Here is a 16,860-nt window from a genome sequence, read left to right as displayed (position 1 = left end):
GTCAAGTTCACTGTCTCCTCTCATTCTTTGCACTTGCGTTGATATCACCTGGAAATCTCTGCTTTGATCTTCACACAATGGGCTCCTCATTGTCATTCATAAAGGCTGTTGTCATGCATCTTGCAGTCACTTGCTAATTACATTACCCTGTTTATTTTTAAACCTTCATAGCACTTAATACTATCTAAAGTGATTTTGTTCCTTTATTTATTTAATAATTCATTGTCTATTTTTCTTCCAGTCCTTTCCCCAACACCCATTAGAATGAAAAGTGGGATCTCCTTCACCGTACATAATAACGTGCCCTAGTTACATAGTAGGTGGTCAGAAATGTGAAAAGTAAATGAATAGTTGTTATATTTGCCTGAAAATCTGTGACTTTTCTTTATTAAAGGAATTACACCTTTACTGTACATTAATTTGCCTTCTTCCTTCATCTCATTAATGGAGGGCAGGGAGTGGGGTGGGCAGTGTGTGTGTTGTGTGTGTGCAAGTAGGGGTGTGTGTGTATAGAGCAAACCTTATCTGATCGACTCCAAAGGGCTTTAGGAGGTGGTTCTCCAGAGATGGGAATCTCTAGACGAAGCTTGCTTCCTGCAATTACTGTCACTGTATTGTCAGCATCGAGACCATCCAGGATGATCTTAGGAGGATCTGGAATATTAAACACGGTTTTTGTTATCAGACAGTTATTTCCATGTGAATATCTGGGCTAGTATTTGGCTAGTGTTAAACACTGGTAGTAACCAACATTTTACCTGGTCAAAAAGGATATAAGAGGAGTCTCAGGAGTGGGTGCCTGAGACCTTGAAAAACTATTTCATTATAAGATTTCTTAAGAATCAACTATTATGATTAGTGGTTAATACCAATTCATGTATTTTTTCTTTAAATATCACATTTGGATACAAATCCAAGGTAAGTAAAAGCAGAAAAACAAGAACACAATTCTGCAATGCTTTCTTTTATCTACTCACCAACAACATGAACTTTGGCAGGCACGGTAATATTGTAGGCATCTGGTGTAAATACATAATCACCTTCATCCTCAGTGAGAGCATTGGCTATCACTAATTTGTGGATTCTAAGGAAATGAAAAAAACATATTTCTAAGACTTTGCAAAGATTAATACTGTGTAGCATCCAAACTGAGGAGACATCTGGTTTTATCTGATTAACTTGTTTAGTGCAGCCTGGAGAGAGGGCAAGAATACAGTGAAGGCTTAATTATCCTACTTGTAGATCCACATTCAATATTTATTTGGGGTTATATGAAATTATCTCTACAAATACAGCCTGCTTATTATGTAAAATTTTCTTGTGCCTTTTTTAATCTCCTAGCTTAAAAAAGGATAAAAGATAACATGTCTCTAATGCCATACTTTAATATTCAAGAATTACCAAGAATAACCTTGACTTTGGCTTTTTATGCAAACCTAAGAGCAATAGTTCTTTTTGTTTTAATTGACGTTTATTGGATGTACAATATTATATAAGTTTCAGATGTACAGCACAATGATCCACAATTTTAAAGATTATGCTTCATTTATAGTTATTATAAAATACTTACATAAGAGCACTGGCTCTTAACTTTATTGGCATCATGAACCAGTACATATCTGATGGACACTACGGCTCCTCTCTCTGGAGAAAAGCAAGTATTTTTGTATGCACAGAATTTGCTTACAATTTCAGAGGACATATAGGGGCCCCTGAAGTTCATTCACAATCTCCTAAGAATCCACGGATTCAAGTTCAAGAATCCCTGCCTTACATCTTTGTTAGATTCTAGGATATTATGCACCCCTACAAAAAAAAAGTTGTGGAAAGGTCATGTAACACTTATTAAGGACAGTTAATCCAGTTTGACCAGTTCTTCAGTTAAAATCCAGTAGCATTCCTCTAACCTCATGTATAGATGGAAAGACCCAGTCAGTGGGTTTTGAAATAACACAGCACCTTACCGTAAAAGGTGCAGGTACAGGATGACAGGTATGACATGACACACAACAGAGCAATCACATACTCTTGCTATTCAGAAGCAAAGAACCAGAAATAGATCCTCTCTCTCTGACTACTCTCCAACATCAATCGTGTAACTTAGGAAGCAGAAGAAGTGAAAATGGGGACCCATCCTCACTTTGAGATTGCCCTAGTTTGCTTACCTTCCTTTGTGAACAACTTTTAGACGGTCAGTCTCCTGAACAGGTAGGCCATTTTTAGTCCATTTTCCTGATATATTTTCAGAGATTTCACACTTCAAGCAGATTTCTTTTCCAAGATTTACAGTCTGATCAGTCAGAGGTGTCAATACCTTCAGAGGTTTTACTACAGAAATAAGAGATGGTTATAAGAGCCAAATCCAAATTCCAGACAGGCCAAGATGATGTCATTTCACAACAGTATAGTCAGTTTCACTATAACACTTGTTTGGAAAATAATAATGTGTTCCAATGCAATTGATATATTAGGAGACAATTAGAGCAGTCACACAAATTTCATGTTTGTGCATGATTTTATTCACGGCAAAGACTAGGTGAATCCAGAAAACTGCACCCAGCTGAACTGAGCCAGATTGGGTGGCACAAGACACACACATACACCTCAAACAGCTACCAGCTACTTCAGTTCGCCCATCTCAAATGAGCCACCTGTGCATATCAAAGATTACAATTATCCATCCAATTTTAAACAACCTCCTTTTACCACTCCACAATAGCTCACAAGCTGCAACACTACTGATACCACTTCTACAAGTAAATTTCAGGTCCTTTTCAAGGTAAAGTGCCATATTTATTGTAGTATTTATTAACCATTAACATGTATAAAACTGTGCTACTGTTCACTATTACATTCTTATCATTTTTTTTTAAATGTGTCCCTGACAAACTTTTTGAGTGTTGTGTCCTTAACCCCACTTTCCTCATTAGCCCTATGGTTTTTTACTGCATGACTTCATACAGCATAAGTGATTTTTAGAAATGCATACATTACATTATAGAAGGACTGACTATCAAGTAGGATGTGTGTTTTCCGTAAGGCTGTAATTGCTTTCAATGGATAAAAACATCAGTTAAGAATCTGCCTACAGCTGAAAAAACTTTTGATCTTACACTAAAATGGACGTCATTCCATGAAACATAAGGAGTGTACTGAGATTACTTCTGAATAATTCAATGATAATATAAATGGCAACTGGGCTAAGAAAGAAGGAAGAAAGCAGTATTTCTACTCTGTATGTATTATCAATCTTCTTGTGAAATTTACTATTTTAATTTTCATGGCTAACTGGAAAGGACAGACTCTGCCATTAAGAACCAACTACCATTAGGGGGCATTTGGGGAAGTACATGAATTCTCTGATGCCTCTAATTAGCAAATGAGCCCTTACAGTGTTCTCAACTGAGGACTATTAGACTGAGTAACATCCCCCCTAAAATGTGATGGCAGAATGTTTATTTAATGATAGACAGCAAGTTCACCCATGGATTAAGCAAACAGAGGACACATCTAAGTATTTATCACCTATTTATATGGTTTCCAGATTAAAATATTTCTTAACCATTTGGGTACCTTCTCTGGCAGGAGATTTTTATACTTCCTTCCCAATATGGGTACTCTACTATTAAACTGAGCGATCAGTTCTTTTCTCAGTCTCTGATTGATATGACATAGATACTCAGCTAGAATGAAATCTAATTTTACATAATTTAAAATTTAAAACTGCCACAAGTAGAAATTAAACAGATCGAAATTTTCCTAAAACTGAGTTAATAAACGCAACACCATCAGTAAAACAACTTGGAAGACATCCAAGAAAGACTCACTTACAGTCAACATTGAGCTTAGCAGATGACTGTCCTCCAGTTGTCATTACAGAATATTCTGCAGTATCAGCCTTTGTTGCTCCTTCTATGACCAAAATGTGTTTTTTGCCCTCAACTTTAATGAAGTATCTTGATCGTGGACCAGGGATGATTTCCTCACCATTCTTAAACCTGAGTTAAAATAAATTATTTAAGAAACTTTATAGAAGACCCTTCAGCAGACAGATACCAGACACTCAAGAACTTTTTGTTGAATTAAAGAATGTATGAATCAATCACTGGATTAATATTGTAGCAAATATTGTCTGAAAAACCACATTAAAAAACATAAGCCCCCTCTTTCCATTCAAGATCAATCAGATAAAGATGCTAAGAGTGGATATTACCCACGTTTGGGCTCTGATGCACCCTAGTAAGAATAACATTTTAATGCATTTTAAAGATAGCTATGATTCTAGGTTAGAATGAACAATCTATTCTGTACCGACTACTAGAGATTCCTGCTGCATACTTTACTATATCTCTCAACAAAGCATTTCATTTTAAGATTTGGAATCTTCTAGCCTTTAATTTTGAGGTTACTCACAAAGAACTTGAGAAAACACTTTTCTTCTGACCCCAAAATATGCTTTTTATTTTTTTAAAAAATTACTTTAAAGTAACTGGTGTTTCTCAGTCTGAAATATTTTTCCAAGGTACTATAACAATAAAGTGACTAGGAATAAAATGAAAAGAAAAAAAGTTTACTTTTCCACATAAGTGGCCAGTATGGTAGAGTGAGAGTAAGCTTGACACAGAGCATCCGTGGGCTTTGGAGTCAAATAGACCCAGGGAACCTTGAACCATCCATTTATTAGTAAGTGCTGACTTCCCTACATCCTTACCAATATAGATTTCTGGATCTTTTTTTTTTCAGTTTAATAGGTGAAAAAAAAAACCAGTATCTTAATGTAGTTTTAGTTATCATTCCTGCTAACATGAATGAGGTTGAGATTCTTTTCATAGGTAGAAAAGCAATTTCCAGTTCTCCAGACTATGAAGGTATTTTCTTTTTTTTTTTTTTTTTTTGGTCTATTAAAAATACACAGACCTCAGGAAAGCTATTTACCATTTTACATTGGCATCATCTTCAGACACCTCACATTCTAATTCCACTCTCTCCCCACAATAAGCCTTCGTATCTTCCAGCTGTTTGGTCACCATAACTGGAGGCTCTGGTGTGAAAAAAGGGAAAATCAGAATTATTAAATGTCCAAAAACTTGTCTTGTGACCCTGAGTTTGTTCACAGATGAAAATCAACAATAAGCACAGAGCTATGGTTAGATGGTGGTGAACAGTAAGTGGGTTTTTAATGATTTTTCTGGGCAAAACAGATAGCTGACAACTCTGGGTAAGTTTTCCCAATTTTTTCCCAATTTTCCCAATTCTTCAAATCAGAAAAATTATTGTTTCAGACAGTAGGCCAAATACATCAAATATCATTCTTTTGGCAAATAAGACACCAGATGGTAGACATTTCTGGTGGAGAACCTATAACCAATACTAAAATTCTTTGATTCTGGTACTAGATGGATGATGAAGATTGCTGAGTTGTCTTTAAAATTTTTTTTCTAAACTAAAGTATAGCTGATGTACAATACTGCAGACTTGCTTTAATCAGAGGGCCTCATAAGCAAAGTGACTCATGGCTTCGTCGACACCCTCCAGCTCTTTTCACAATGTCTTAGTAAATGACGGTCTTCAGTGAGTGCTCTCAGTGCCAATCACTGGCAAAGCTGTTTCAAGAGAAATCTATTTGTGATCAGCTGAGTATGTGAAAAGAGGATTATCCAGGAAACTCTGTTAGGTATCAGAAGTTATAACTCGAATAATTATATTGCAAAATACTGCCTGAGCCAAGACCACAAGGCATTTTTACTCAATGCTTTTTTTCCTCCCCTCTGTTTTTCCAATCTTCAAGAAGCCTGAAGATTAATGAGGACGCACAATAACTGCTAGTGTAGAGACGTTTTAGCGTAGCCATCTAACACCCAAGCAAACCATTTCTAGAGGTTCTACTATCTCTGCTCTGGAGCTCAAGAGCTCACAGTTTGACTTCCATGTTAATTCTTAGCCCTGAGAGGAGAGCCATTGGCTCTTGATGACTATAGTAAGAGATCACTTTACCTCTCACAAAGAGCTCAGTGGAACACTTCTCATCACCAGCTGTCACATAATACTCTGCATCATCTGTTAGTGAACAGTTATTGATGAACATGATTCTTTCACATCCTTTATGTTCAAAGATGTATCTGTTTTAAACAGGAGGAAGATAAACAGCCTGTGAGTTTGATTCTATTCTTTATTGCCAGCAAATATGGCTTATAATTCAGCAATGTTCAAAACAGAAATAATCATTTTGATTTGCCATTCATGTAGTCATACCTTATACAGTTTAATGAACATCAAACATGAGAAAAATTTCTATCTTTCTAACACACAATGTAATACAGACGCATATTTACACATATTATTTGTGTTATTTTCTTTTATATACTGTTTTTATTTCAAATAGAAATCAATACTTACATATTTACCATCGAACAATTTTTAATCTATTGTTGGCAAATAGGGTTGGCTGAGATTTTAAACTCTGTACACTAAAAAAGATGATCAATTCATCTACTTTATAGAGGGACAGAGATGATCTTTTCCACTGACTCACTAATTCCACTCCTTGCTAGCACAGTGATACACAGTGGATAAGTGATTATACAATGTAAACAATAATAAGACCTTTATCACCAATATAGACAGTAATTCTACAGAATGTGATATTCTCTTAAATGAACTCAAGAACTAGTGTTATCATATCACAGTTACCATCTACCAAGAAAGAGCTTGAGTATTTGAAATAAAAAACTAAAAGCCGAGAAGACTGCAAAATTTGATTACCTGTGACCTAGATTATGGATGGGTATATTAGGGTATTATAACAGACTAGAGAAAAAGTTCTATTTGGGAAAATTGAGGATTTTACAAACAAAACACTAGACAAACATTTTCTAGATAAAGATAAACAAGTAAAATTATGCTTTTGGTGAATTCAGGCTGCCTTCAAGAGATTAAGATACAAAGCCTCTCTGAGAGTATGAGTGCATTAAGAAATTGGAAATCACCTAATTGTATTACAGAAGTAACAGATTTCAGGATTAAAATCTTTTATAAAGATGCATGTGGCTCCTGTTAACTTAAAAAATATACTGGAGTTGAAAATCTCAGGCTGAGAAGGATCTTTGTACAGTAGTTTCATAATAGACTAGTGATACCATCAGATATCAGGGGTTAGTCTGTCTCCTTCATCTGGGAAAGGGTCAAGAAACAACAAAACACAGGCTTTAGATGCTATGCTGAAAAACAAAAGTTATCTAATTATAAGGTCTGATTGCCAGCTGGTATATGAAATATATATTTCAAATTTTTTCCAAATTTTATTTTTAAAAAACTGGGGGAGGTTTGGCAATGCTCTGAAATTGTCACATATAACCTATAGTGACACAAAACCATAACTAGAAATCACCTGAAATAGTTTGTATAAATTAAAACACAAAATAAGATTTAATTTATACAGTGCTATCATTTTGACAGTTTCAAAATATACGAAAACTTTTCGCTGTCCCTCCATATGATTTTGCATTAAAAAGACATAACTAAAAAGTGCTTTTATTCACACAACATTAAATCAAACTACTTTTTGAATTTTTTTTTATAGTAACCACTGATTATTTACAAATCTCACTTACTTTGTACTGGGTCGAATTTCTTGACCATTTTTATACCATTTCACCTCCAACTTTGGATCTGCCAGTTCCACAACAAATCTTACCCTGCCTCCTTTATCAATCTGATATGCAGGATCAAGAATTCTTGCAAAAGCTGGGAGAGAGAAGAAGTAAAACTATGTTAATATGCATATACATATGCTATGAATTTAGATAGTAAATACATGTATGTGAACCTAAGACTAAATGAGAAATTGAGACTGAAGAAAAAAAAATTAGGAACCTTCCAAATTATCCCTTATATTTTAGAATTGTGTCAATTTATAAACAATAAGATGGTTTAAAAATTTGAAGAGAACCCACATGTTTTGGGGAGAAACATAAAAAAAAGAATTATTGAAAAGGCTTTAACAATGATAGTCTTAATTCTTCAGGGGATATATAATACAAAGCATTCAAATGAAATTTGTACTTGAAGAACATACTTATTCTCCTAATATGATTACTTTCAGGATCATTGGCATGACCACTGGCATGATCATTGGCATTATCTTTGCACTTCTATGTCACAGGTAGGTTTTTTTAATCATAGAATTTGAGATAATTTCAATGTCTCGTGAGCCTAAATTGAATGCCTTTGACTAACTGAAATAGTAGGCTTATCAATGTTTTTGGACTGTGGAAACCTGCCCAAATATTGGCATTTTTAAAAACTGATACCTTATCGAGTGTGAGAAGTGAATTCCGTGTGCCCCATCGAATGCGTGGAAAAATGTAACAGTAAAACAAAGAGACATACAATCTACTCTGCCCAAAAAGAATTAAGAATTTGAGAGTGCGGGAGAGATGCGGAGGATAAAGGGGCCTCTGAGAAATTCCCAGTAATAGCTGGAATATTTAATATTCCATTATTCGTTGCGTATGGCACTATAATGTACTTTCTGTTACCTTAAATCTTCAGCAGCTGTCTGCTACTCGCTTAGCCAGTCTCGTGCGGGGCCAAGTTAACCAAGAGAAGAGTAAACCCCGCAAACGAAACCCCACCCAGTCCCACCCCAAACTCAGGAGGAAACAGGAAGGATTATGGGATCGGGTTTCCAGTCAGATCTTTCGCCAGCACAGGACACGGTCCCCCTGCCACGCCCCCCGGGCGGGCTCACCTGCGCTCTTCTTTTCCACTCTGCGCATGCGCTTGAGCCGCCTGAGCATCCCGCGCAGGTCAGTGATGCCGTACTGGAAGGCGATCTTCTCGTATTCGCTGGGCTTCGCATTCTTCAGCAGCTCCCACACGTCTACCTCGGGTTGTTCCTCTTGCTGCTTCACCTCCCTAACCGGGGAGAACCATTACCCAGTTTAGTAGCTGACTACTGGCCCTTAAAGACAACGGAGGTCGGAGTCTGGTACCGAGAGTTTTTGCAGTGCTAAAATCTCTGTTTAAAGCCTGAGTACTTCAAGCTGAGAAACAAACAAACAAACAAACAAAAGCTGCTTTGCCTGAAGTCTCAGGGAAACTTCCAGATAGTTAAAGATCAGATATGTTATTTCGCTCTTGTTTTCCTAGTTAAAAATCACAGTATTAGGGGGAGATAAGGATATCAGGAAATAGCCTGAAAATATTTTTTACTTATTTCCCATTTGAAAGTCTAAATATGAGGTGAGATTTTTGAGGAATTTAAGGTCAGTTTTCATCTAGGATATAGGTATTGAAATAAGGATTAAGAACTAGAAGATTTAAATATTGGTCTATGAAAGAAAAATATTCTTTCTACCTTCATTGGTGTGCATACCCTATCTACATATGGAGATGGTATAAATACAGTATTTCAAACGTTTGGATTTTGCAAATACCATTTTTCCTACCGTATTAGTAAATGTGTACATTAACCATTTTTTTGCTTTTTTAATACAAAAAAAGTATTTGAAACTGTGACAAAGGGTGTGTGTGTTTGGTACAGTTATTTTTCACATGATTTGTGGATACATAACGCTTTTTAGAAGAAAAACTTTTTTTTCTAAGTTGTCAGAGTAAAAGGAGAAGGAGACCCAAAATTCTCTCATATTTCATCTTAAAGTAATGTCTGGAACATTTCTGGAAGCAGGTTGGGTATGAAATATAAAAATATAAATGTGAAACTATAAAGCAAGTCATTAAGTGTTCCATGAACAAAGTGAAAGTAACTTCTTAGTACAATTATCAAAATTATGACCCTAAATTTTGATCACCAACTAAAGAACATATATAACTAATATATATACATACGATAAAAAGTACATACACTTGTCTGTCCTTATTTTAAAACTAAAAACATGAACCCAAACTCAGGAATAAACACTCTTCAGGGAAAGGGCCTTAGTATAAGTGCAAAATATGATATAAACTGATTTCCTTCAAGGGCTTAATAGTCCCAATTTTGTGTAAGCTTATTTAACTACTTTTATCAGGTGAATGTGGAAATGGTACAGTGACTACTTACTGTGAATAATGCTGATTTGGATATGATTTTCCAGGAAAACTGGTCAACACATCTTAAACATCAGTGTGAAAACAGATTCATGCTATCATATTAGCAAATAATGGCTTACATATGTTTTCACTGTCACATTAATTACACCTGTTTCCGAATGTCTTGAGGAAGTACTGAGTTGTAATAATAGGAAGGGGAGGAGAATATAAATATGAATCTAGAGGGGTGGCATTAGGCAAGGATGACTTCTGCATATCTAATTTCCATTGTCATGTAAGTCTTTTGCCCAGTAGAGGAGGATGCTGAGGCATATCTCCTGGAAAATGGAAGGAAGTGAGAGGTCATTGGTCCATCGTAACCTTTGTGGGAAGGACTAACAACACCATTAGGAAAATGTGCCTCTTAAAAACTCAAGATACAACTATTATCTTCATTTCACTGAAATGATAACTACACCCTCTATTAACATGGGGAAAGTGAAAAGCTTAAGAAAATTATCCTGAAGTTGGAGTATTGGTAATAATTTGCTCAGTCTACTGAATCTACTGCCTGAAAGCAGTCTAAATATCAAATACACCCTTTAAATATTTTGTAGGAAGTCTTGGAGAATTGCAATTAAAATGTGTATGCATGTACATATGTCTATATTCTCTGTGGGTCTTCCCTCAATCCACTTTATTAATACTCTATTTTTTGTCATATTCTAGCCTAATACAGCCCCTAAGTTGTAAAATTATGCCATACTATATTGTGTTCAATTTGTATTTCAACCAAGAAGAATTACATACACATTTCCAAGTACCCTCCTGACACTGGTAAAAAGATTTAAAGATCTCAGATTAGATTAAAATAGCTAACAAGGGGCACAAATCAAACATTGAGACATACTTAGCTATGAGGTGAATGTTTATACAAAGGAAGCCAGTAATAAAGATCATCATTTTCGGTGTAATTTCTTACATCAGTTTTGTTGGTAGATTCATAAAACCTCAGATCCTTACCATTTTTTCCATTAAAACACCAAAATACACCCCCACTCAACCACATCCTTAATCTTTTTTTTTTAAACCATTTGTTTTTGTTTGTTTGGAAGGGTAGGTAATTAGGTTTATTTATTTAATTAGATTTATTTATTTTAATAGAGGTCCCCAGGACCTCATGCATGCTAAGCACACACTCTACCACTGAGCTATAGCCTCTTACCCCCACACCACATCCTTAATCTGAACAAATTTTATATACAAGCACCAGTGGCCTTTTGGATATTCCTTCCTTTCCTCTCCATCACTTAGCTGAATCCCAGATTGCAAGGAGAATTCATCATTTTGTACTGGAATGTGAGGTCAAGGCTCCCACCTGTAGCATTTCCTTAACTTACACAGAACTTATCTTTACTTACCATGGTGTCTGCACATGACCCTATCTGCACGGCTACATTAAGTCCCAGTAGGAAGAAAAATCCAAATGTCTATAGGCACCACAGATTCCTTTCCAAGCGTTGGGACAGACCTATATAACGGTCATAGTACTTTCATCTACATCAAGATTTCTATAACTTGATGATCCTAGTGAAGTACAAAGCAGTTATAGAAATTTTATGTAGAATAAGACTTTCAAGTATTTATATAGGTCAAATTCCATAGCAAGATACTGCCCGAAAGATTTGCTCTGATGTAGCTAATATCTATTTGAAATATGCTGGCTTTGTTCAGGGCAGGGAAATCTTTTGTTGTATGGAGATGTTGGTCATAATGGTATTTATTCTGATAGGGGTTTTGCCACACACTATTGGAGGAGTAGAAATGGTAACCACATGTCATTACCACAATGAAAACACATGCAATTCACAAATTAGTAGAAAAACACAATGATTTCTAAAGTTATACTGCTGGATTAGTATAGTATGGTAAATGAATATAGTCTTATGTTAACAACAATCTATGAGTCAAAATCATAATTAGGGGATGTAAAAAAAATGAGAACTGGAGACAGGCTGGCTACCCGTTATTCTTCTAATAATTTTCTTCTTTAGTCATTTTGAGCATTAATCAGATTATTTTTATTCTCCAAACTACTGATAGAACTAGTTTGTCCTTTTTCCTTTTTAATCAGAGCATGGCATTTTATAATCTACTGTATCACATATTTATTGAGTGATTTATGTGTGTGTGTATTTTGTCTCTTTGCTAATATCTCTTCAAGGGAAAATGTCACATTTTGCAGGGCATTGAATATTTATTTGACACCTACTATAAACCAAGTCCTTTACATTTAATTCCCACAATAATTCTCTTAAGTTGTTTTTATTCTCCAAATTTACAGATATGGAAAACAAATCTCAGAGAATATGTATATAATTTGACCAAAATCATGTAATTAGTAAATGGAAGGGTTGAGACTCCATGTTTTAACCATTACCTTTTCCTTTCCACAAATGTGTATTTACCCTTTTCTGTATGCCAGGTGCTGGAAGGCACTGGGTTTCTTTTTCTCACATCACCTAGCATTATATTCTATACAAAGAAAGCATTTACTATTTTCCTGGTTGAGTAAATGATTGTGGGGCGGGGGGAGCTCTCTTGTCTTCCTAAAGTGGCAATTTGTGTTAAAAATTGAGGTGCCAACTTCCAAGGCAAGATTCAGAGTGGGATTTCTCATGTGGAGTCACAGGAAATTAGCTGACTCAGGAAAGGGAAACGTGGATTTACGTCCTTGCTCTGCCTCTAACTAGCTGTGTGACTTGGGGTAAGTCACTCAACATCTCTGGTCTTTGGTTTATCACCTGCAGAACAAGGAAAAGTGAGGCTCACTTAGTTATCTTCATATCCTACTGCTTTAAATAAATTTTGGGAATTAAAAAATATTGAGACTAATGATCATTTGAAGTCTCAAAAAAAGGAAACATGTTTTCGATATTGCCAAAGTCTATTAATTGGCTAATATCTATATGGTTATTAATAAATGGCACCTGTCAGTATCTCTATTCTCAAACCAAGTGTTTAGAACTAAATGAAAAATTTATAGGGACTTGAATAAAGCCATCCAACTAAACTGAGAATGAACACAAGCCCTATTTATTACTACTTATAATTTGTTGTAAAGCACATCTGTACTTACGTCTCTATAGGACCCAAAGAAAGCAGAAAAATTAATAAAAAGTGAACCTAAAAAGCTAAATGTAACCTGATATCAATATTATATATTAATTTAGAATGACAGTTTTACTGTTTATTCACAAGTTTGGTAGATAAACACAATCCCAGCAGAAGTCATTTTCTGTTTGTTGCTTCTGCACTGTAGCAAATATCTAGACATGTATAACTTTATATTTGACATGCAAAAAATGTAGTATATGATTATGTATATGCAAATATATGGGCAGAAATCCTATAAAATGGTTATGTGCTAAATATCCATAATAAAAATGTATAAATTTTATTGCAAGAAAGAACAATGTTAAGGATGAGTGAGTGATAATACCACTTATTTCCATTTTACTACTATATTACTACTACTATATGCACATTTTTGGGACACTTTAAACATCTCCAAAATAAGGATGTACCTTATCAGCAACAGTGTGTCATAGCAAACTATCTGGAGTAATTTTTTTTCATTGCTTAGTGATTTATAAAATTCAGGTATATATTAACATGAATAGTGTCTTAGATTTGATGAAATACAGTAAATTATAAATACTATATTAAAGCAGGTCTACCTTTTAAAATATATACATACCTGAAGAGACTTCTACCCAAATTGTGAAGTTGATTTTTTCCTTCAAATATCAAAAGCAGAAGAATGGAGGCTTTATTTATTCAATCATGACAAGGAATCATGACTGAAATAATAGAAATCAGGAGAGAAATCAGAGGTGATTAGGTATTTAAGTCTTCTGTCTCAGTTTTCAAATTTCCTCATCCCCAACTAAGAAAATATATGAAGACTCATGAAACATTTAAAAAGAAAAAGCATCAGCTAAAATCTTTAACAGATTAGTACACAATTGTTTCTCTGTCTTTCTTAGTTGACTGTTACAGTATTCTATAAGCAAAACACATTCTAAGAAATGAGAAATTCTTTGAAAAACATCCACTGTAAACTTGACTTCTCCATCACTTGGTTCTCACCTACGTTTCAGGAGACCACTAAAGTCAAGTTCCCCTGCATCGTCTTGACCTTCTCCACTGTCATTAACAAAAGAAAAGCAAATCTGTGTTTAATGCTGAGACACATACACAACCATTTCCCCCAAACACTCTACTTGTAACGTATATGCAATTTTGTACCAGCACACAAGTCATGGGACTAAATCAACACAAACAATTTCTTTTCACACAAGTGACATTTTTAAGTGTTGGAGTATGTACTTGTGGAAAAGTAAACACGAGGAGCATGTGTTACTCTATGATTTCAGAAGACGTATTTTTGTGGATTGCATATATAAAACTGCTTGGATTTGTGTTAAAACAGAGTAACACAAATGCACTTAAGCCAAGAAACACAAAGTACTTTGTGTTTGCAAGTTGGGGGCTCTGGGAATATACCTGTGTAAAAAGCAAAGGACTTTTGCTGATCTCTGTTATTCATGTCAGACAGAGATTGGCTTGGAGGATGAAGTGTACCATGCCAAATATATAAGTACGAAGATTATATTCAAAGGTAACCTCTTTGTGTCCATCAGTAGATGAATCAGATAATGTGATACCAACATAGCATAAAAATGGAGCTAGTGCAGAGTTTTTTAAAAAGATGCATTCCTTTCTCTTTTAAAGGGAAATCATGACAAGCTTTTCCTTTTCTGGTTAATATTTATACCTTTTAAAATATATTTACCAAAAATCTGTCTTAGAATGATTGATAAGCCCTTTACTAGGAGTTTTTTTTTTTTTAAATGCTTTCCTACAGAGAAATGCATCTTAAATTAGGCATGCAGCCGCCTTCATGATTTCATGTAAATTCTAAATAGAAGCTATGGAACTGACATTTAAATGGCACTACATATTTACTTACATGTTTAATTTTCTAATGAAGATTTTGTTTCCTGCTCTTTACAAATGTTAGTATGGTTTCTAAGAAAAGAGTCTGCGGGTTTAAAAACAGTGTGTATAACATGTAAGTTATAAGCATTGAACTCAAATAATGTGCTTTGAAATTTTCTTTAATAGCAAGCATTTGGAGAAGACCTTCTGACATAAACACATTTCTATTCTCTTACAGCTTAAAACTTAGCACTTATGTCTCCCTCTCTTAAGGTATACTGAATACAGAGGATGAGCATAGTTTTAGACCTACTGTGCATTTGCTGAACATGGGATGATGGGAAAGAGGAAGGAAAGTAAGAGAATTTGAAAATTATGACTTTAAAAAATATAATAAGACTTATCAGGAAATATTACATATATTTTTAAAGTAATTACAATTTTCACTTATTCATAATTCAGGAAGGAATTATGTCTTTTATTAACAGACTAAATCATTGTTTTATGATATGATAGATAAGGTGACTTTCCTTATTCAACAAAACTGTACGTGGAGTCAATGTTAAGAAGAACAAAACAATCTCTCTCATTAATGAATTTATATTTTGGAAGAATTAAGTACAGAGGGTGAAATAATGGCAGGAAGAGGCTAGTTACATTTCTCATAGACCAGATCTTTTTTTTCACCTTTCTTCCTTAACCCTCTGATTTTTCAGCCTTGGCAGCTGCAAAAGAAATCAAGTAACTGTCTATATTTTGCCTTTCTACAGTGTTCTTTATTCCAGCAGACTCAGTGATCTTTTATTTAGGAATAATCCAATATTTAAATAGTGCTAACCAGTAAGCAACTACTTAATTGTGGTTTTCTGGGCACGTGGTTTAGTAGCTCCATAAGTGATCTCTAAATAAAAAGCAATATAAGTTTTCTATACTGCTTAATTGATACTGTATGAGATGTGTATTGTAATATATCTTTCTGGGCCATTTGGTAGAAAATAATGCAATTAAGGAAGAAGCCACTTATGAATAGAAAAAAAGTGTGTCTTCATAAGGCAGCTGTGAAATTTGCAAAATGGGAGTGTCACTATGACAAGAATATTCTAAAAAATGACCAGTACATACTTGATTTGGCATTAAATCCATGGCTTCTCTAGAACACTAACTTTTGAACACATAGTATGTTTGACTTCAGTGAAAAGAGTTGATCTCATTTGGAATATAGAATGTGGAGGAAGGGAATGTGTGTTTTGAAAATCCTCTGCTTTCATGTGATAAACAAAAGCTACCTCAATTCCCCTCTTGAAGTTACCTTCTCTTGAAAGCAGATCTGATGTCAATGTTTGGAGTAGTCCCAGTAGATTCTTTGAAAGGAAAGAAAACAATAAAATAAATACCCATTAAGAAGGCAGTTTGAGGTTTAGTTCCTTTCCAGGCTGTGGGGATTCTTCAGATGGAAGAAATGCCAGGTGGAGGGGGGATGGCTCTCCTCCTGGTCGGCTGAGCTGCTGAGATATCATACCCCATCTTCCCTCACACATAATCAGTGAAGGGACATCAGGAGTCACCGTATCCAGTTGCCGTTCCACCTGCCTGCCCATTACAATCACCTAAAGAGCTAAAAAAATATCAGCTTCTTAGCTCCCTGATGGAGATTTTGATTCACCAGATTAGGCTTGGACACCCAGAAATCAGTATTCTTCAGCAGCCCCTCAGGTGATTCTTGGAGATGCATGGCCAGGTTGAAGAAGCAACACTCAGGACCAGATTCCCACTTAATAAAGAAATCTCCACAGCACCTCCACTGAAGGTCCCCCAGCCTCTGCA

General features: G+C 35.1%; 1 protein-coding gene across 5 annotated transcripts in view; it reads right to left on the bottom strand.

The window, feature by feature from the left end:
- Nucleotides 1–16,860, bottom strand: part of MYBPC1 (myosin binding protein C1) — an 83,243-nt gene that overhangs the window by 31,545 nt on the left and 34,838 nt on the right. For all 5 annotated transcript variants that reach the window (XM_064491638.1, XM_064491640.1, XM_064491639.1 and 2 more), the window contains 10 exons: nucleotides 16,346–16,397; nucleotides 14,185–14,241; nucleotides 8,750–8,916; nucleotides 7,611–7,743; nucleotides 5,995–6,119; nucleotides 4,936–5,041; nucleotides 3,832–3,998; nucleotides 2,166–2,328; nucleotides 978–1,084; nucleotides 521–654 (listed from right to left, as the gene is read on the bottom strand). In XM_064491638.1, the coding sequence (XP_064347708.1) occupies nucleotides 521–654; nucleotides 978–1,084; nucleotides 2,166–2,328; nucleotides 3,832–3,998; nucleotides 4,936–5,041; nucleotides 5,995–6,119; nucleotides 7,611–7,743; nucleotides 8,750–8,916; nucleotides 14,185–14,241; nucleotides 16,346–16,397 (1,211 nt within the window). The remainder of the gene's footprint in view (nucleotides 1–520; nucleotides 655–977; nucleotides 1,085–2,165; nucleotides 2,329–3,831; nucleotides 3,999–4,935; nucleotides 5,042–5,994; nucleotides 6,120–7,610; nucleotides 7,744–8,749; nucleotides 8,917–14,184; nucleotides 14,242–16,345; nucleotides 16,398–16,860) is intronic.

Source organism: Camelus dromedarius, chromosome 11 (assembly GCF_036321535.1).
Source record: "Camelus dromedarius isolate mCamDro1 chromosome 11, mCamDro1.pat, whole genome shotgun sequence".
NCBI classification, from domain to species: domain Eukaryota; kingdom Metazoa; phylum Chordata; class Mammalia; order Artiodactyla; family Camelidae; genus Camelus; species Camelus dromedarius.
This window is presented reverse-complemented; position numbering and strand designations above follow the sequence as displayed.